The sequence below is a fragment of the Ctenocephalides felis genome, unplaced genomic scaffold (assembly GCF_003426905.1).
Source record: "Ctenocephalides felis isolate EL2017-DRISC unplaced genomic scaffold, ASM342690v1 CF-g0.4_SCAFFOLD_00078, whole genome shotgun sequence".
Taxonomy (NCBI): Eukaryota; Metazoa; Arthropoda; class Insecta; order Siphonaptera; family Pulicidae; genus Ctenocephalides; species Ctenocephalides felis.
In genome coordinates this window covers 1-22,465 of record NW_020536232.1, presented here as the reverse complement: position 1 = coordinate 22,465, position 22,465 = coordinate 1, and the positions used below count along the sequence as shown (strand labels likewise).

General features: G+C 29.4%; 2 protein-coding genes across 2 annotated transcripts; both read right to left on the bottom strand.

The window, feature by feature from the left end:
- Positions 1-2,377: 2,377 nt before the first annotated feature.
- On the bottom strand, positions 2,378-3,235 carry LOC113368606 (transcriptional adapter 1-like). The gene has a single exon (XM_026610038.1). It carries the CDS (start codon positions 3,233-3,235, stop codon positions 2,378-2,380), a length of 858 nt encoding a protein of 285 aa, XP_026465823.1.
- Positions 3,236-7,198: 3,963 nt separating this feature from the next.
- Positions 7,199-22,419, bottom strand: LOC113368772 (tyrosine-protein kinase receptor torso-like). Its single transcript, XM_026610039.1, has 15 exons — positions 22,294-22,419; positions 20,591-20,656; positions 18,782-19,003; positions 16,773-16,992; positions 15,653-15,723; positions 15,259-15,421; positions 15,004-15,176; positions 14,756-14,876; positions 11,563-11,714; positions 9,982-10,141; positions 9,023-9,194; positions 8,696-8,945; positions 8,399-8,613; positions 7,728-7,865; positions 7,199-7,524 (listed from the first exon to the last, which is right to left on the bottom strand). Exons 1-15 carry the CDS (start codon positions 22,333-22,335, stop codon positions 7,413-7,415), a joined length of 2,277 nt encoding a protein of 758 aa, XP_026465824.1. The 5' UTR covers positions 22,336-22,419; the 3' UTR covers positions 7,199-7,412.
- Positions 22,420-22,465: the final 46 nt, after the last annotated feature.

Here is a 22,465-nt window from a genome sequence, read left to right as displayed (position 1 = left end):
ACACTTTTCTGCTGATTCTAAAGAAACGGCTTAGCCAATCGTATCAAAAACTAACCAACACGAGGTTATCAAGTTTCATGTCTTTTAAATTTTTGAAGTCGGTTCAGCCGTTTATCAGAAAACGTCGATGAAAGTCTAATTTTGACAAATGTCAATAAAGACCTGTTATAGAACCGTAATATTTTAGTATGTTCTATAAGATCGTCAAAAAACAGTTTCATAAAAATCGTCGAAAGTTCTTTTCAAGAATTAATTTTTTACAAGAAAACGGCCCAGCCATTCTTTACCAGCAAACTAATCAGCACGATTCCGAACAAATATCTTTTAAACGATTTTTGAATTTTCAAAATCAATTCAAGATTATGAGCTGAATCGTGGAGAATTTTTTTATACATTTTTGCTTATGTACAGAAAAACGGCTAGACCAATCATCGTGCAAAACTAATAAACGCTAATCCTCATCAAGATACATCAAATGGATTTAAAATTTTTGCAATCAGCCTAGCCATTTTTGAGAAAATGTCGACGTAAGGTCAAAAATTGACTCACATACACACACATACATTTTTCAAATGTGGTCTCATTTGATTCATTATGGCTTGAAAACAAGCTTGTCGAGAAAAAACCTAAAATTAGCAAATCGGATTTTCTGCCAAAAACATAAACTTCTCCTTCTGGAAATTAATCATAAAAATGACAACTTTTGGCATCAAACCACGACCAAACGTCGAGATAAAAAACAATAAATAAAGAACTATTTATTTATACGTTTTGACACAGTTGTGTGCCATCATTCAGCAATTTTTTATAAGCAAATAGTTTTTATACGCCCTCCAAAAAATTAATCATATATATATATATATATATATATATATATATCTTGAGGATTTTTTGTTCGACGTTGAAACATACTAAACAATATATATATATATATATATATATATATATATATATATATATATATATATATATATATATAAGACTTAAAAATATGAACACACTGCATTATTTTTAGCACTATTTATTGAATAATATTATGTTACAAACGTTTCAAGACTAACCATAAGGTTCGTCTCGTCTTTAGTGTAATATAAATAAGTTTACATATGATCACATATTTTCTCATCATCTATATACAACTGGCGAGGTCAGTGTGTACATATATATACCAAAATATTAAGGAAAATATATAGAATACAAGTGGAAGTATTATATACCAGCTTTATTATTTCCATATGATTCAGCATATGATCCTATGCCATCTTTAGTAGCATCAATTCGCCCAATTAATTTACTTATCTTTTATGTTACAGATCTAATTTCATCATTACTTTTTTATACGGGTTTAAACATGTGGTGCAAAGCAATAAGACCATATTAAGACCTAAAGCCTTTTTGTATCTTTAAGCAATGCTTTCCATTGTGGAAAGCATGGGTGGTCATGCTTAAAACCCTTATATTTTTGTTTGTATAAATATTATTCAAAGCACTTTTAAAAAAAATCAAGTAGAACAATGTGAATACTTTGGAAATTCAAGTATAAAATCTATTATCGTTTAAGTTGTTCTATCTGAGTTTATTTAAAAGTGTTTGGGTAACTAATAAAGGCTTTACACCCTAAACCGTAATCTGACCACCAATTGAAAGCATTGCTTCAAAAGGCAGAATGACTTTAGGTCTTAATATCATGTAATTACTTTGATCCCACATGCTCGAGGCTGGATAAAAAAATGTATGGAAATTGTATCTACTATACAAAAGAGAAGTAAAATAAATGGAAAAATATGACATAAGATTATAAATCCATAAGTCGAAACATATGGATATGTTATAATATGGATTATACAAAACTCTTCCATTTTTAATTCACATATTGCCCTGAATATTTTGATTCACATAATTCAAAACTAAAATTAATATAAAAAAAACCTTAATATATATATATATATATATATATATATATATATATATTGAATACACCTAAACAAAATACTAAAATCACATTTTGGAGTAATGAATGTTGATTATGAACTTCTAGGCACTTTATTGACAAAATCAATAAAATTCATTAGCTACCTTATATCTTGCAAAAATAACCAGGTAGAAATCATTAAATTATTAAAGAAGTTCCCAACATTTGCACTTCTTTGATTCGAAAATATTGATTGTGCAATAAACAAAATTAAAGCAGTTTGATATTTGATATCAACGTAAAATTTAATTATTTAATAATATTTCATTTATACATGTAAAAAGAATTATTTATAGCAGTTATAAAATTAATTACAATTTGAACATATATCGCAGTACTGAAAATTAAATATATATATATATATATATATATTATTTATTATTATTACCTATTTATTATTATTACCTATTTATTATCAGAATCTTCATTATCCAATTCAAGAGATATTCGTTCTACGGACAATGAAAAAACAGAATGGTTCGCTATAAGGTTTCTATGCAATCTTATAGCATCATATACTTGGTCTACTGTTATCTGTTTTCTATCTTCTTTTTTCGGTTTAGAACTAGAAATAGCATAGTTCTTCAATTGATCAAGTTTATCAGGGTTTGGAAACGTCACTGCAACTTCTGGGGGAATCCGGAACAAAGGATCTGGTATATCAATACCAACATCATATTTGACATTGTTATTTATTGTCTTGTAGGCTTTATATTTTGAAAGTATCCCAGACAATACATTTTTCAAAAAGATGTGAGAGGCTTGCACAATCATTTCTGCTGCACCCTCTGTAGCGTCTTCAATTTCATCTCCCATAGCCACCAATAATCTGCCCAGGACCATAGCCTTATCAGGTAAGAATAGTTCTTGCGCAGAATATGTTTGGACATGCACTGATCCATTAGCATATAAAAAATGATTGGTTTGATTTTGTTTCAATGGGGCATAGTCCTGAATCTGGGCAGGCTCAAATAAAGGTTTCTTCTTAGGATGTTTCTTACTTCTTCGTTTAGAAGTTTTATGACGAGAAGGAGCTGTATTTGTAACTTGGGGTAATAATAATTTAGTTTTTAAAGCTACCATAAAGTTTATATGGAGATAAATATCCTCTGCTTTATCAAATAATAATCTGTTTTTTGTAGTTAACTCTTCCTCTGTATAAATATGTTTAAGCCATTTTTTAATATTAGACCAGTATTCTGTAGATTTGTTGCCGAGAGTTTTATTTATATTATTTTTACAAATATAAACTTGATTGGCCATATCGAAAATATACAGAAAATTTATTTCAATATAAAAAGTGGCAACTTCTATATAACAAAATTCTCATTTATTTATTTGATTTGCAAAATTGAAGATTTTTCACTAACGACAAACAAACATTTTAACCTATAATTGATGCTAAATAAGGTTAAGCATACACATTTATCGTACAGGGGTACCAACAGACAAAAATGCTTTCTGTCATTCTGAACGCTTTGAATTTGTCCGCGAAGCTTTGCTAAAATAATTCAAATTCAATAACTTTGGTACTGATACGCCTTTTAAAATTATAAAAAAGTGACATTTAAAAAATACCTAATCGATTCATAATGTGTAAGCCATGCCTGCCAAAATCATCTAGAAAACTAGTTGGTATTGGTATTGGTATTTTGCTTTGAGGCAAGTTACATGAACTTCCCGATATGTGTAAATAATCGACTTAATCAATAAAAAATAAATTAATTTATGAGTGATTAAAAATATTCTGAGTGGATTCATTACACATAATTGAAAACGAACGAACATGTTAACTCGGAATATTTTCTGAAAGCAAATTTTCACAATATTTCAGTAAGTTCTATAAGACCATGATATATAACAGGGGTCGGCAAGCTTTTAACTGTAGTGTGCCAAGCCACTCTACCAATATGATTTAGAGTGCCACCTTAATTTTGAAATATATAGTTAGGTTCTAGGGGAGAAGAATTATAACCAAATTTATCTTTTAAACATTTTTATTAACAAATAACATGAATTTCTAATATAAAAAGTGCTGGATTACCCCATAGGCCCGTTAGGCCCGGGCCTGGGACGGCATAATTTAGGGCGCGGCAAGTTTTTCAAAATGTAAATATTTTAAACTCGATGAAATGACACGACAATTCATTTTAAGGATAGATCCTGAATTTTTTTTTTTGTAAATTTAGAGATCATTTTCTATGAAATAGAACGTTATGCGTTTTCTAATCAAATTTATTATTCGTGGGTGCCGCATTGATATTTTCTTGATGTATCATATTTAATATAATAATTATCAAACTGATAAGATTTTTTGAAGAAATATTGAAAACTGTTCGTTTTTTGTAATTTTGTTCAGGTGAATCTTATAATTAAAACGCTTTAAAAACTGTTCGATTGTTTCTAGTTTTATTTTCGGTATTAAATCAAACAATGGCGAATTAACACAATATATTCATTGTTGTTAATTAATTTATGTAATTTGTTTTGTATGTGAAAATATATTTTTTTAAATATGCCTGTAGTATAAAATTAAATCTTAAACTAAAATATCTGACAATTTGGTATGCTTCCTCCAATTGGCTTTTTTTTCAACTTCAGGAAGGCTAAGTTATAATAATCCTAAAAAATCATAAATAAAATTGTTTATATAACTCTACGCTTCAAGTTCTCCTGAACATTTTGACATGCTTTAGAAAAAATTGATGTATGCATGTGTTTATGCGGTTACAATTTTTTGCCAATTGGCATTCGGAAAGACGTGCTGATTAGTTTTTTGTAAAGACAGTTCCATCCATTTCGGAATAGGGAGCAAAGAGTGAAAAAAGTGCTAATTCAATTTTTCAAAAATGGAGCGTCCTATTTGAATAATTCAAGACACTTTTTACTTGTATGACGAAATAAGAACTACTGAAAATTTTGCGAGAGCATGGTCAGCGTTTTTGGTGACCCAAAAAGGTGTCATTTGGTGATAAAAAATGATCATTGACATCAAATTATTAGATTGTTTATAAAAAATTATTAATTATTACAAATTTTGTCTTCATTATTTTGAATCATTCCGTACCAAGATTTTTGATTTTCAAAGTTTACTTCTTAGATAGTTTAATTGTCCTTTGCAAGGATCAGTCACCATGAATGATTCAAAAAATATTCACTCGGCTTTGAATGAGAGGCGTACTGTTTATGCCAAAGGCAGGTTTAGCATTTTTGGAGATACAGAGCGCAGAAGGTGCAAAAGTGGTTATGAAGGTTTTGAGAGTACAGATCATCCGATTGGAATGACTCAAAAAATATTTTGTTCGTGGTATTTTAGTGATATGAAGAAATGATTAGTTTTCCGAAACGGCAAGTCAACTGGTTTTAAAATTTTGAGAAATTTAAAATATCTAAAATTTTAAAATAATCGAATTAATTTAGAATTAAAAAAAAAAACTCGAAATTTTTGAATATCTCGGTTCTATTTATCGAGTTTAGTCCAATGTCTTTTTAATTTGTGAAATCAGTTCAGGCGTTTTTGAAAATTAAATTTTGATTTATCACATCACAAAAGCGCCTTTTAACACAAATATTGATTATGAAGTTTTATCACACTTTGATGAATTTTTAAAATCGTCAAATATTTTGACTCCTAATTGATATCTTTCAGAAATCTTTTTTCAATTTTAAAAATCGGTTTTTGGCTTTATTCCAAAAACGTAATATTTTTGCTTTTTTATGCTAATTTCAAACAACCGGCTCGTCCAATCGTCCCGCAAACCTAATCTGTCCGGCAGGTTTTTACCAAAAATTAATGAATACAATTCCCAACCAATATCTTTCGAACGGTTTTTAAATTTTCGAAATCGATTTAGAATCGCGGGCTAATTTCACTTTTTTGCTAATTATAAAGAAATGGCTTGGCCGATCGTCGCACAAAACTGATAAAGAATAGTTCTCATCGAGATACATCGAATGACTTTTAAATTTTTGAAATCGGTCCAGCCGTTTTTAGAGAAAACGTCGATTTGCAGCAAAAAATCTGTTCACATACACACACACATACTTTTTCCAAATTTGGTCTCATTCTATTCAGAATGGCTTGAAACGTCGAGTAAACATAAAATAAGCAAATCGGATATTTTGATGAAAACATAAACTTCTCATTCGGGAAGTTAATAATATATGAACGTGTTCATGATCTCATTTGAACTTTATTGCCCTAGACAATATAATAATATAATAATAAGCTTTATTGCTTTATTGTATTGAATCAAAAATCTTTAAACATTTTAAATTGATAGTTTAATAAGAAGTATTAATTCTTGAAAATTCGGGGTAATTGTGTTATTAACATCCCGTAGCGTATGTTATATTAATCTTTACGTTTCAAAGTCTACTGAACATTTCTACTACTGAACAGACTGATCTTTCGTCTGAGCATGTCGGACTCAATGGGTATAATATATGAACCGAGGGAAGTTAATAATATATGAACGTGTTCATGATCTCATTTGAACTTTATTGCCCTAGACAATATAATAATATAATAATAAGCTTTATTGCTTTATTGTATTGAATCAAAAATCTTTAAACATTTTAAATTGATAGTTTAATAAATAATATAATACCGACTAAAACCTGCGCTTTGCCCTTACCTCTGGTACCCATAGAAACCGCCGTTAGGCATTAATTAGTGGGGGAGGATCTAGAATGTTGTTATTCTTACACTGAAATTATACTCACTATTATCTTTTAAATGAGCGAAGTCCCATTCGCTCTTTCCTTTCAATCGTGTGTGTATGAATGTATGTGCGGTTACAATTTTTCGTTGACGATTTCGAGAACAATGATCAACCGATTTGAATAATTCAGCAAACATTTGATTCCTACTGATAAGGAGACGGTGCTGACTAGTTATTGGCAGAGCTGTTTCGAAGGCACTGGACAAAAAGTGCCAAAAATTGTAATTCAGTTTTTGAGAGAACAGGAGCGTCCGACTTCAATAATTCAAAAAACATTTTATTTGTATTGGGTAATTGAAGAATTGATCAAATTTTTGGGACGGCAGGCTTAGCGGTTTCGGATATCGAATGAAAACAGTAATAAAAAATGTTATTTGGTGGTCAAAAGGATCCACATTTAACGCGGCGCTTACGCATATATACAAATTCATACATATACATATACATACATATACATATTAAAGATAAAATGAATGTTCAATCGGCATTTTGTCAATTAGTTTATTATTTTTATAAATATTCAATATAAAAAATACGACTAAAAATGGTAATCGAATGATAAAAAATAGTCTATAATTATATTTTTACTAGAGTTATGAAAAATAAAATGCTAACACTGATCTATTATTGTCAGTAAATTGTCCATTATAATTATCTTATTCACATCTAATTTCTTCACGATTTGTTATCACAAATACTCATAATTTTGAGACCCACTAGTAACGTTTCGCATCTTTTTCTAGCATATCACTAAGAGCAGATCTTATACTACTAAATGTTGGCCTCTGATTTGGTTTAAAATTCCAACACGCCAGCATTATGCTATATCTGAAAAATTCATTTTCACTGTCATGCTAATTCATTTTTCTAAATTGATAGATATAGTAGTTAATTTTTGTGAAGCAAAATAAATAGTTTTGTGAATAAAACGATTAAATAGTTAATATTCTTCTTAGCTTGAGGTAGACTATTTTGATTTTAATTTAGAATTAAATCGGTTTTTATCTTTATAAAATATTTATTATACTTACAGTTCTATAGAGCATTTTATTGGACGTCCCATTCGATAACCCGAGCACAAAATTTCGAGTAAAGTCGCGGTAGGTATAGCCGGATAAGGAGTTGCACCTAAGGTCATGATTTCCCATAAAAGTATTCCAAATGACCAACTGTAAAAATGAATTATTTAAATAATGTTATAAATAAAAAAGTGAGATATCATAGTTATTCATATTATTCAGATTTTATTCATCGCATCAAATGTAAAATCGTAAGATTCCTATAGGGCGTAAAGATTCCTATAAGCCTAATCCAATGATTTTTACATTAGAAAACATAAACTTTTTAATAATTATGGAATGGAAAAAATTGATGCTTATTCGTTTAATTTGTGGTGACTTTAAATTGTACATATTATGTATGAAGTCCTTTCTACTATTTTTTGTATAAACTTATAAGAAACTCCATATATCTATAAATTTTATTACTGCATATGTTCGTGTATGATTTACTGCATAATTTATTAAAGGAAGAATGATTTGGTGTATAAAATGCAATTAGGTCGTATTTCGCCAGAAGTCGTAATAGAATACATACGGCAAAACTATCTCAACTTTTAATTGTAGCTCTTTATCATTGCGATGTTTGAAAAAAATAACCAAAATATTCATCTGACAATGAGTTAAATAATAATGCTACTTACACATCACTGCTGCTAGTATATATTTGATGCTTCAACGATTCTGGTGCCATCCATTTTACAGGCAATTTGCCAGTACCAAATTTTTTATACAATTTTTGGTGATAAATATCTTTACTAAGACCAAAATCTGCGATTTTCACCGTATTGTCACTGCACACTAATATGTTTCGAGCAGCTAAATCCCGATGAACCACACTTTTTGCCGAAAGAAATTCCTAAAATATAATAGCAATATTTATATATTTATTATTCTATAATTCAAAGGATTTTAAACCAGATTGATATCTAATCATTTACCATGCCAGAAGCTATACTTTTAGCATACGTCAATAAATCTTTGGTCGTAATTTTGAATTCTGCTACAGCAAGCTCCAAATCATAATTTAGATTTTCAGCAAAATTGATCGGTAATTCATTTTCAACAAACTGCATGTACTCATGTTTAAAATCATCTACATAAGTATTGGCATATTGTTGAACGTAATGATTTAAATTAGTGGTTTTCGATGAAGGAGTATTCGAAAAAACAATTTCGTTCCACGTTTTTCTGGAAATATATAATGATGCAAAATTATATGATATTTACTAGAAAAACTTGATATTTATGCTTATTAATTTTTTCACCTTAAATAATTTTGTAAATCTCCCTTGGTACAATACTCCGAAACAAAAAAAATAGTTTTGCTATTCAAGGAACTGTATCCTATTATAGATACAATATTGGGATGAGAACCTACTTTACACATAACATCAATTTCTTCCCAGAAACGACGAATATCGTCTTTGCACATGCTGCCTGATATTGTATATATGGTAAATAAATATAATATACATATATATATATATATATATATATATATATTGTAGAGCTTCGAACACAATCTAAAAAGTAACAAAAAAAAAACAAAAGTTTTTTTTTTAAAACCATTTCTTTATTTATTTACTGTTGACGTTTCGGAACGTTCCATCTTCAGGACAATCTGTCAAGGAACATGATATTGATAAGATTTAAGCAAATAATATGTTCAAGAAACGCAGAAGATGGATTTTTTAGTTAATAAAATTGTTGAAATTGTTTCGCTCACGTGATTAATGAACGCCCCTTAAGATCATACATCAAAATATATGTAATAATAAATGGTAACCAGAAATCTTTATTTGATTTAATGCCTTTGAGGATTTTATATATGTTACATGTTTCAGAATCAAAATTCATCAATCTGAACTATATATATATATATATATATATATATATATATATATTAAAATTATGTTAGTATCTGCATGCATACCTTTTTTTTTAAGTAGTAAATTAATAATTTTTAGTATTTCATTTCGCTTTAAATACTTACTATAATGTTTTGGTAAAATATAACAATCCACAAAATTTTTGCATTTTCTAGGAAAATATTATGTATAATATATGATACTTGCTATGTAAAAACTAGGTTGTCGCCGTCTTTTATTTATATATTTTATGTTTGTAACTATCAAAAAGTTAATAAAAAAAGCATAACATTGGAATTTCAAATTGTTCGATTTTCCATGATTTTATTTCGTAAAATAATATTTATCATACTCACTTATCAACATTTTTACAGCAACAATTTTTGATGGCTGACCATTAAAATTCAAGAGCTTTGCCTTACGCACAATTCCGAATTCGCCTTGTCCTAACTTTTCGTACAAGACTAATTGTTTAATATCAATTTCATAAAAATCTCCAGGTACCTGCAGAGAATTCTGTAAAAATAGGGATTGTCTATATTTAATAATAATTATCAATAAGTATTAAATAATAATTATCAATGAGTATTTCCTTATAAAGTGTTTAGTATTTCGGTAGAAGTACATAATTAGTTTCTGAGCGTTATTTTTTAACTAAATAAAATGAAATTATTTTGGAAAAAATATCGACAGAATATCAAGTTTTAGCTCATTTGTACTCAATTATATATACTCACATTATGGCATATGACCCTATTATTTCTTTATTATATTTTTTTCTCAGTCTATTACGCAATTTTACATAAAAAATTTCTAGCCTCATTTTGAATTTTGAAAATATCCAAAGCCATGATAATTTGTTCCTTACTTTAAACTTTAGTATTATATAATACTCAAAATGTTATAATTTTATAACATAAATCGAGCTATAGTAAATAACCTAAAAAGTAGTTGTTTTTATGGTGATTTTTGTAGTTATCTTCTATATATATAAAAATAAGTCGGGTTTTCTTTCCTGACGAAATAACTCCAGAACGCACGAACCGATTTCGACAATTTTGCATTCGTTGAAAAGGTCTCGGGCTCCGCAAGGTTTATAGCTAAGAAAATTAGTGGTGCATGGCATCGTGCCCTAATGCAAATTGCTGGAACTTCACGCACCGTAATTAAAAATTCGAGTAATGACATTAGTGAGAATTATCAGAATTATGCTTGATTAAGTCAACGAGCAATTCTTGCCGCAAATAATAATGATGTACACGCACTGAATTTCACCATCCAATCAAAAATTGCTGGCGATTTGGTGACATACCAATGATTCCGACTGGTCTTCCGTTTGACTTCAAACGATTGCAATTTCCAGTTCGCCTTGCGTTTGCAATAACAAGTCGCAAGGCCAATCGCTTAGTGTTTGCGGGATAAATTTCAAATAGATTATTTAGAAAATCATTGTTTTTCACATGGGCAGTTATACGTTGCCTGTTCACAAGTTGGAAAACCATCCGCTTTGTTTGTGTTAACGTCAGACCAAAAAACAAAAAGTGTGATTTACCAAAGAGCAAATCAATGAAACGGATAATTGCGGATTCACTTTCATTTACTTAGAGAAGTTCAACTAAAAAACACTTCATTTTTGTAATCGAAATAAATTCATTACTGTTGTATAATAAAATAAAATTTTTCCTTTTCAAATATAAAACAAACAAAAAATTTCTTCATCTTTCTCACGAAACCATCTGGTGGCGAAACGGAGTTCGTCGGGTTTGCTAGTTTTATAATAATATAATGAATGTTCTATTAGTAGTTTCTTATAAGAATCATGTTTTTTTAAGTCGGCTAACAAATACCATTGTTTTTTGCGTATATTTGGAAAAGAATAGTTTTATAATTTGATTATATTAGAACTGCTTAAAGCTAAAAGCTAAAATAATGTTTACCTCATTTGATTCAATGGTTTTCATCCATAGTTTTCTTTTTTGTAATTGGCGAGTGATAAACCATACAGTCAGCAAAATAAGCACAAATGTGATTGAAAAGGTGTAGGCTGTTGTCCGAATTATTGCAGATCCATTCCATAATGTGTCATCTGCTGAAAATAAATTATTATTAACGTCAAAATAGCCCAGTCATTTCGTGCAAAAAAATGCTGTTGCCTTAAGAGTTTTGCGGATGTTTTGAAAATTAGTGATTTTATAGATTTTGATGTGATCTTTACGAATTTCAACTTTGCCACCTCGAATTTTTGCCGCCGCCGCCGCTATATTGGAAAAATTGCGTCAAAAATCAGTTTTTCAACGATATCTCCTTTCTGACTTATGTTACGTTAAAACAACTATATACAAAATTAAACTAGACAAAATTTTCTATAATTTATTCAATAACGTTTTTTTCTGAAACATCAATAGTTTTAGCGTACGTACGCCGCAAAGTTTCTGCTGCTCGCGCCATCATCGGATATTCGGCCGCTCTTTGCACTTGAACGCATTCTCTCTAATAAATAAATAATTTCAATGTTGAATTAAGCTTTTCTGCTCAGGTCTGGCCTAGAAATAACATAAATTAATTATTTTTGTTTTTCATTTTTATTTTTGCTGATAATTGAACATTTTAAATCATTGGATGTGTAATTTAATGCAAATTTTAAATTGTTTGTGAGAATAGTTTCATATTAAATTAAACTAGATTTTTTTTATAATTTACTTAATTAACTTTTTACCTCCAGTTTGATGTTCTCGATGGGTCATATGTTATTAGCTAATCGTCTTCAGGGACAATCGAAATGTCAGAGGTTGCACTTTCTTCGATATTATCCGCGATGGGATTATCGTCATTGCAAAGTTGTTCGAAAATACTATCTGCGTCTTCTTCTTGATCACTATCTTGTGATGGAACTTGTGCATTACTACAGGTTCCACTACAATTTGTGCGGATAATGGAGCACTTCAATCCTGCCTTTCTGCATCCACAGGCTTTTAGACATCCCTTTTTGCATTTGCAAGAAATCAGTTTCAACAAGGTGTCCGGAGCTGGAGGCTCGAGTGGGGTCACAGGAATCAGGCCATTTCTGCTTCTTTTCCATCCCCATTGTTCTGCATTCACCTCATTCCCATACTACTACTGAATTTGGTGATATATTAGGAATGAATGTTGTCGTGCTGCTGCTGCCTGCGTTGGTGGTAGTGATGCAATATTAAATTTAATTTTGTATGCCGATTTTGTAAAGCACGCATATCTAAAGACGTTTAAAGATTTATATTTTATGGTACTCTCATCACTACATCCGTACAATTTGAGAAGGAAGCGTTCTCCAGCTTTGGCAATGATCTCTGGATCAGCTTTTGGATTTTTAAATATAAGAATAACTTTATTTAGATCTTTCGACAAACCTCATGAGCAACTATTGACCTTAGTGCTTCTGAAAGTTTACCTTTATTGTCCTTTCCTTGAGCACTTGATTTACGAAAAGTCTTCTATCCTCTTTCTTTCACTTCAATCACTTCACTTTCCCGCAATGGAGTTTCACAAATAAAACAATTCACGTTATTAGCAGTCATGGCTTCAAAATGCAAGTAAAACTTGTATACGGAACGATGAAAATATACTGACGTCTAGAAAAAATACTTCTATTGATTCTGAACATAATATACATATGTAGATGTAAAAATGCAGCTAATTGACGTTGTGTGTTGTTATTAGAAGATAATATAATCTTATATACAATACGCAGTAATCTATTCGTTGCAATCGAGTTATTGGAACGATTATCGCCAAAGATTATTCCTATATACAGTTCTAACTTGAGTTCATTCAATATTTCATAGTTTAATATTCCGAAATTTATATCAATATTGCCAAAAAAATAAAAAAATGCATTAAATTGTATGATTTAAAATGTTCAATTATCAGCAAAAATGAAAATGAAAAACAAAAATAATTAATTTATGTTATTTCTAGGCCAGACCTGAGCAGAAAAGCTTAATTCAACATTGAAATTATTTATTTATTAGAGAGAATGCGTTCAAGTGCAAAGAGCGGCCGAATATCCGATGATGGCGCGAGCAGCAGAAACTTTGCGGCGTACGTACGCTAAAACTATTGATGTTACAGAAAAAAACGTTATTGAATAAATTATAGAAAATTTTGTCTAGTTTAATTTTGTATATAGTTGTTTTAACGTAACATAAGTCAGAAAGGAGATATCGTTGAAAAACTGATTTTTGACGCAATTTTTCCAATATAGCGGCGGCGGCGGCAAAAATTCGAGGTGGCAAAGTTGAAATTCGTAAAGATCACATCAAAATCTATAAAATCACCAATTTTCAAAACATCCGCAAACTCTTAAGGTAAATCTACCAAATGACTGAACTAAAAAGTGAGTTTGAAAAAAGGGACACTTTAGCATATTTTCAATGACATCTCGGCCATAAGGTGAGATACAAAGTTGAAAATTAGTATATCGCATTTTTTTTTTCAAGAAGACTTTCAAAATAGTGTATAAATAAAGGGTGGGGCCGACTGGCAAACCCTTGCAGCCGTCAGAATGTTCTGGCTGTTTATATATACTTTCTGAACAGTTAAACGAATACATCCTCAAAGTTTGCCCCATTTTAAAGCAGGTTGAAAAAACATTTTTTTACATTTCAAAAAATTGAAGGTTAATAACTCAACCGCAAGATGCCTGCCAGAATAGAACTTTCTTAATGGACCGATAATGAATATCATTTAAAAATTTTTAGCTTTGTGCAAAGAGGTCAGTCGAATAGTTCGCTGGCTCTTCTACTAGTAATAGTTTTTGTAGAATATAATATGTGATTACTTGTACCCAGTGGCGTCGGAAACAAATTTTTGATGGGTGGGCTTGTTTTATTTTTTTAGGCAGCCAGTGCGGGCTTGTTCTTTTTTTTTTTTAGACATTTCAGACAATATCATATTTTTCATGGGTCGGCTCAAGACCACATAGCCCACACGGTTCCGACGCCACTGCTTGTACCTGATTGTAAATGATTATTACAAACTTTGATTTGAATACCAAAATAAAATATATTTCTCCTATACCTAATTTTGATCATGAATCATAAATTTAAAGTAAATAATGTAAAAATATTTAGGTGTAGTTTCAAAAATATTTACCTATAGCAGAAATTTCTCGTGCTACGATATCCCAAACTAATTCATTCTTGTACACGGCTTGACCTTTAACACTGTATATATTTGCTAATTGGACTGCATGAAATAGTATTGTTTTCGCATTCTAAAATCAACAGTAACATTGATAAAACAATGTATTAGATATTTTACAAAAATTGTAAGCAAAGTTCCGACGCAATTTCAAACATTTTAAGGAATATTTTTATATATACTTCTTTATGAAATATTACCGAAGGAGCAGTTAGAGATACGTTCTCGTGCCGGTCTTTAATTATTGCTCCAACAAGTGTAAAGTTATAATATTCTGGAATAGCAGCAGGTGGTTCCCATGTTACAAACACGTCAAATTTGCTTGCTCCAAGGTATACTTCTGTTACATTTATCTGCAGAGTGTTCGGGGGCTCTTGAAATAAAATTGACTTTTTATACCGATGGTATACTAATTGCATTCTGTTCTTATATATAAGTATAAATTTAACACTTACTGCATACTGTTTCGTCATATAACTCTATACAAGTCGGCGTGGTAAATGTAAGGCCAATTCTATCACTTTCGGAGTACCATTCACTGTCTTTGCTGCAAATTTCTACTTTATATATTGTACCAAATTTCAAATTGTTCAAAGTATATTTAAAAGGATGAAAGGGCTGAAATAAATATTATAATATAGCTTTTATAGAACGAATCAATGCTCATTTGAACGTTCGCATGCCCACCACCATTAACGTCACCCATGCTCTTCCTATTTTTGTTTGTCAAGAAAAAGATACAAGCAATGTAAAGTAATAAAATAAAACCAACTATCAAAAAACAATCAAAATACATAATCAATAGTAATTATATGTTTGTATAGAATTATATTTCTAATTTATACATACGACTAGCAGTTCTTTAGTGTGGATACTATCAAAATGATCCCACCAAATCAGTTCGTAATCACAGGTTCGATCTGCAAAAAAAAAAAAAATTGATACTATTAGCGTATTTTATTTCTTTGTACAGAATACAATACTTAATAAAAATATATTGATGAAAAAAAAAATTAAGCTATTAACGAACTATATTGATTGCAAGGTCTTGCGTTTAAAGATAACAAGAACAGTACAAATATGTCACAATTTCTATATAAAATTTAAAAATATAAAAAGTTAAATTCTGGCTTTAACTTATCTTAGTATTAATAAATCCATTGAATATTATTTTTTAACGGTTTGATATAGTTAAATATTTATATACTTGGTTCTTCATTAGAAACACTTTTTTAATGGTGTAGCGAGCAGAAACGAATTTTAGCAACATTTTATTAGATTGGCGACTTCTCAAAATTTGAATCCAATTAGTTGGTTCTAATTTGAATCCAATTTGAATCCAATTGAAGGGTTTATGATACCATTACTTTTTGTCTTTTAAAAAAAAAAACGAAGTATTTTAATCAATATCCATGGAATACTGCGTCAAAATTAACGATTGATGATTTATCTCATGTGCTTGAAACTGTAAAACATGTTTATACGTTTTTGAAAGTCCACGCGTACTTGTTTTGTTATTTTTAGATATAATGAAATTTATTTAAAATATGTTAATAAATTATTATATTATAACATTTTCATGGACCATTCTGAATAGACGTAGTATATTTTGCGGTATGAAATAATAGCAATACTCGTCAACATATGCAAATAAAAACAATTATTCAGGTCTTTCGAATACGATATTTATATAGGCAACCACAAGGTTTGAGTTCAAATTCAGCGCCAAGTTGACCTGTGGTGATCTGTTTTACTAGAAAACATAAATAAATACAAATATGTTTCTAAGTGTAAATAGCCTTTTAGGGCATAGCTGAAACATACCACATCAAAATTTCTCTGAAAAAGAAAAAACACTTTGTCTTCTAATAAGATACATTACTGCAGCTCATAGACTGAAAACAGTTCTCATTGCTTTATTTTTTATATTATTATTTTTTCATTCACTTCCGATTTTTTTTTATCTTACCCGGGCCTGGAATCCAACTGATTATAGCTTCAACAGTATTATTGACTGGAGCAAAAGCTTCTAGTTCAAATGACCTAACTGGCTTTGGTTTAAAATTTGTCGATAAAGTGTCGAACACTTTTGAATAGAAATATCTGATTCCAAGTTCATCGACTGCCCAGGTTTTAAATGTGTAACTATTGTTAGCTACTAGTTTATCGTACATCACGCTGCTTTCATTCTAGAAATATAAAATTAATTCAATTAATTAATTACAAATTATTTCATGAAAAACCTCATCAATGTGTTGGACAAAATTGTAGGCTTCCTCGAATGTCATTTTAGTCTGCAATAAGTTTCTATATCGACATTGCTAATTTACTATATTTTTTTAGTATATTTTTACTTTGAAATTTTAAGATTAAAATATATATTTGAATATTTTAAGTATGACTAATTAACATTAAGGTTGTATTTATTTCAAATAATAATAAAGTTATGACTTCGCAAAATGAGCTAAAATTGCAAAAATTGATCATAACGTAACCATTATGATAATTACATTTCTAGAAATTTTTATATATATATATATATATATATACAGTGCTGGATTTACAGTAGGGGCAGTCGGGGCTACTGCCCAGGGCGGCAAATTTTCGGGGGCGGCAAAATTTGGATAGCAAAGAAAAAAACTCTATACGATGTAGTTACTAATTGTTTAAATAACATTTTTTATTTCTAACAAAATATAATACGATTGCAATGCAAATCGTTCAAATAACCGATTAATAAATATATATTTTGCCTTGCTCTCCGAACGTAAATTTTCAAATTGGTTAATAAGTCATTATCAAATTTGGCAATTTGGTTAATATAAAGATTTGTAAACGAGCTGAAAGTTTAGGTAAAATATGTTTTTCAGATATCGAACCTTCTTAAGATGAAGAATTCGTGTACTTCCATACTTATAGCGCCCAAAAAATTAAACTAGTGGCGCATGGCATTGTGCCTTAAGACAATGGAACTTTCCGTACTGAAAATTACATTCTATAAAGAGCTTTAACATTTTTTGAAAAATGTAAAAAATTGACTTTAAAAAATTTTTTTATATTTTGATTTTTTTGAAAATTTCCTTTTTAAAAAAAAACCTTTTTCAAAGCAATCAAATCAAAGCGCTGCTTAGGTGTTTCAGAGACGAAATATCAAAACTCAAGTACCATTTTTCGAAACGGCTGGTCCTGCCTGTGCCAAAAACTAATCAGCACGTCTTCCCATCAATACAAATCTAATATTTTTTTAATTATTCAAGTCGAATTCGAGAACACGGATCAACCGATTTGAATGATTCGATTCCTATTGATAAAAAGACGTGTTGATTAGTTATTGGCCAAGGCAGGTCCAACTGTTTCGAAGATACGGGCCAGAATTCCAAAAATGATAATTCAGTTTTTGAGAAATGGAGCGTCCAATATCATTAATAAAATGTACAAGTATTGACAAAATGAAGAACTGCTCAAATTTGTGAAAGGCACGTCTAGCGGTTTCGGTGATTCAGTAAAAAAATTGGAATTTTCGCGGTCAAAAGTGATAAGTATAAATTTTGTATACATTTCTATGGGTTCTGTAACATTGTTTATCCGTTAGACTGCGGCGCTTACACGCTTCTATATTTTGTGTCTACGCAGCTGTAGCAGGGCTATTGCTCAAAAAGTTCAATATATAAAGAAATACAAAATTTTCAAAAAAGTCAATTTTTTTCAAAATTTTCAAAAAAATTTTTTTTTAAATTTTCGGCACGGGAAGTTGCAGCGCTTTTTCTGCAATCAAATAGTTATTTTAATTTTAAAGAAATATAAAAAACTATTTAAGTAAAATTTAAGGGATGGGGCGGCATTTTTGTGAGTGCCCCAGGGCGCCAAATTTCTAAATCCGGCCCTGTATATATATATACTCGTATGTGCGTGTGTAAATTTATAAAGTATATTAGAAATGCCTATTATTACAATACTCATCATCAAAATATTACTTACCATAACAATTTTGGATTGTGTTTCGTTAAGGAGGTCATAAATTGCTGTGACAAGTACTACGTTCCATTTGTCTTCAGTTGGTAATCCAACAAATAGTTTATGATCCGACCTGCATATCAATTTCAAATCTTCACTTTTGCTTTCAACATAGCCAGATTTCAATAAATTATTTGTATCTCTCATGCAAGTGCAGAATCTATCGCAGCATTTGATTCCAGTAATCTATTTTAAAGGAAATAAGGGACAGATATTATATTTCATTATTCATAATAGATAATGTTAAAAAGGTAATACACATTCCTAAATAACTTTGACCAACATTATGAATCAAACTTCCTTTTTTCATTTTACATTAAGAATTCCTCTGAATTTGGATACAATGCAATAATCCATTCAAAAAATATACTTAAGCTCCTTTAGAAATAATCGATTAGATGAGATGCTCCAAATATAAGTTGAGTTATACGAAGAAGCATAAATATTTCGCTGATCAGACCGTTATAATTAATATTAAATTTTGCGAATGATTTATTAATATCAAGATGATATATGTTACATGTTTTATGTACAATAGTGGCGTATAATTATTTTGCTATCGCTTTTGCTAAGTGATTAAATTTTTGGAGGTAATAAAGATTGTCTAACATAACTGCTGACCAAAGAGCTAAATCACCAAATCAAATCAATTTTTTTTTAGATCTGCATATATATATTTATTTTGTTACAATTTATTTTTGTTAATCAAAACTTCAATGTCTTATTTACAAAATTGATATGAGCAAAAAAAAATAAAAAAATACAAAAAAATGCAATAAATTGAATATAAAATGAAAAAAAGTTAAAATAAAAATAAAATAAAAACAGTAATACAAAAATAATAACATAAATGAACTATGACGTGATGATGAATGCCGCGTACTACGTCAGGGAGCGTGCAGACATTGGGCTAGGTGTTTGGTAGATTGGAAGGCCATTTCTTGCTCAATCTTCTTAACGGTCTGTGAATCGCTTGAATAGTAGGATTTGTATGCTGGATTAATTTATTGTTGAAAGATGAACTTCTAATCTTGATCATTTCGTTGACTGTTGAGATTTTTAAATCCTTATGTAGGCAAAAGTTCGAAATATACCAAGGCGCATTAGTAAGCATACGCAGAATTTTGTTCTGGCACCTTTGAATGATGTTTATGTTAGATTTGCAAGAGCAACCCCATAAGTCCAAATGGGCACTATGATAGTTTTGTACAGAAGTACCTTGTTATCGAGAGAGATTTCAGATTTTCTCCCAAAAAGAGGCAGTAAAAATCTTTTATTTTCAATTGGATTTGTTTCTTTTTATATTTAATGCGCGATCTCCATGTCAATTTCAAATCAATGTGCATGCCTAAATATTTGACAGAATTGCATAGTGGAATTATTGAATTGTTCATAATGATAGGTGGACTGTTGTGATGTTTTAGAGAAACAATTATGTGCTGAGATTTTTCGATATATATTTTGATATTCCATTCTAAAAACCATCTTTCGAGACTAGACAAATAATTTTGTAACTGACAAGTTGCTGTTCTAATATCGGAATCGCATGAAATAATTGCTATGTCATCGGCGTAAGTGCATATGGTTAGAAGATCATCATAATTAGTGGCGCCAATTATGATTAGCATGTATCTTATTTATAGTGATTAAAAAGTAACTTATTTTTAGTGATTGATTAACTATTCAAAATATATAAAAATTCTATGTAGTCCTATATATTAGTATATTTTTATTATTATATTTATTAATATAATAACAATTATATTTACTTACATTTTTAGCGTCGCATCTATAGCCAGGTTGGTGACAATCGACTTCAAGAATGTTCATCGATAAACACTGAAACAATTTTAATATTGTTAGTTCCTTCAAGCATAAAGTTTTACATGAAAAAACGTAAGGTGCCTTAAACTTATACACTTATGTAATCTAGAAACTATTTCTACCTCAACCTAAGTGCCACACTTATGATCAACAATTTAACAATCTAGTACAAGTGTATATTTTACTGAATTACCTACAATAATTTTACTTCACGAAGAATTACGTAGTCTAAAATTACATACTAAATATTATAGGCATATGATAAGCGGTTGAATTTAAAAAAATCATCAACGCTTACGAATTACGCCATGCGACTAAGCGATTCTTATCAGATTCTATGCCGATCTATAGACGTTCTTATTTTGTAGCTACTGATACGTTTTCAAAACAGGAAATAGGTAAAATAAAATTAGTTTAATTATTATAATTACTTATATTATAAGTATGTTTAAAAGACATCAATTAAAAATCGGAATTATTCATTTGTGAATACGAAAGTTTTATATTTGAAATAATTACTTGAATATTTCATCTAATTACATAAGTTTATAATGTATACGTATCGTGAATTTCATGCAATTTGCATTTAAGGCAAAATGCTACCAACAACTAGTAACTAGTTACTAGTTGATTTACTTGTTTCTACATCCACTCTAATACCAAAATCTACTAAGTCAAGAACTCATATACCATATACATATTAATATTACTGAACACTGCAAATACGAAAATGAGTACAAAATTAAATCTAAATCAATAAAGCAAATAGTACTTAGAGGGCGTCCATTAATCACGTGAACGATTATTAAGGATTTTTGAACCCCTTTCCCCCTTGGTTATACAATGTGATACTTAAAATCCCCACTTAACACCTAGTGTATTTTTAGTACTTATATCATTTTCAATAAAAAAAAAAAAAATTTAAAAAATCAAATTTTTCAAAAAAGTCAATTTTTTCCAAAAAGTCAATTTTTTTCAAAAATTTCAAAAATCTCGAAATTCCAGAAATTTGCGATGCCGCGCACCACTAGTTTAAATTTAAGCAAAAATATAAATACACGTGATATTTTTTGTCAAACCCCTGCCCCCCTTTTGAACCTCACGTGATTAATAGACGCCCCTTTATAGAATCTGCAAAAGTTTTATTGTAGTCTATGATAAAACATAGTTTTTTACTTAAATTTAAAATATTTAAAAAAATGTTATTAGGTATTCATTTTGACTCGTGATTATAACGACTATTTTTGTTTTTTTTTTTAATTTAACTGCCTCTTTGTTTGATATACCGAAAAAGTACCTGAATCAGATAGTTCAATAAAATACTGTGAGTGAAGCATTCAACTTTAAAATCCAAAAATCAAGCAAAAATTTGATGCTTTATTATATTTGTAATGATAACATTTTTAAAAACATCATTTAAAAGTAATATTTGACCAAATAACATATTCAAAAAAAAATTAATAAAAACTCAACTAATTTGATATGTTGATATTTGATATGGATATGTTTGGCTACTCTGCCAAAATCCTGTATATACAAATATAACATTTTATACAACACTATATATATATATATATATATATATATATATATATATATATATATTACTATACACGTAAATTTGAATTTACAATAAACAATGAACTCCTTACATCTGTTTCCATTTGTATTGATGCTTGACATTTTGCTTGCATAATTATATCATTTACACTATAGGCAGGCGCAATTTGTTTGAAATAAAACAACAAAACGATGCATAATTGAATTGCAAAAGAGTAAGTTATTAACATTTAGTTTAATACAATAAAATTCATGATTTAGAAA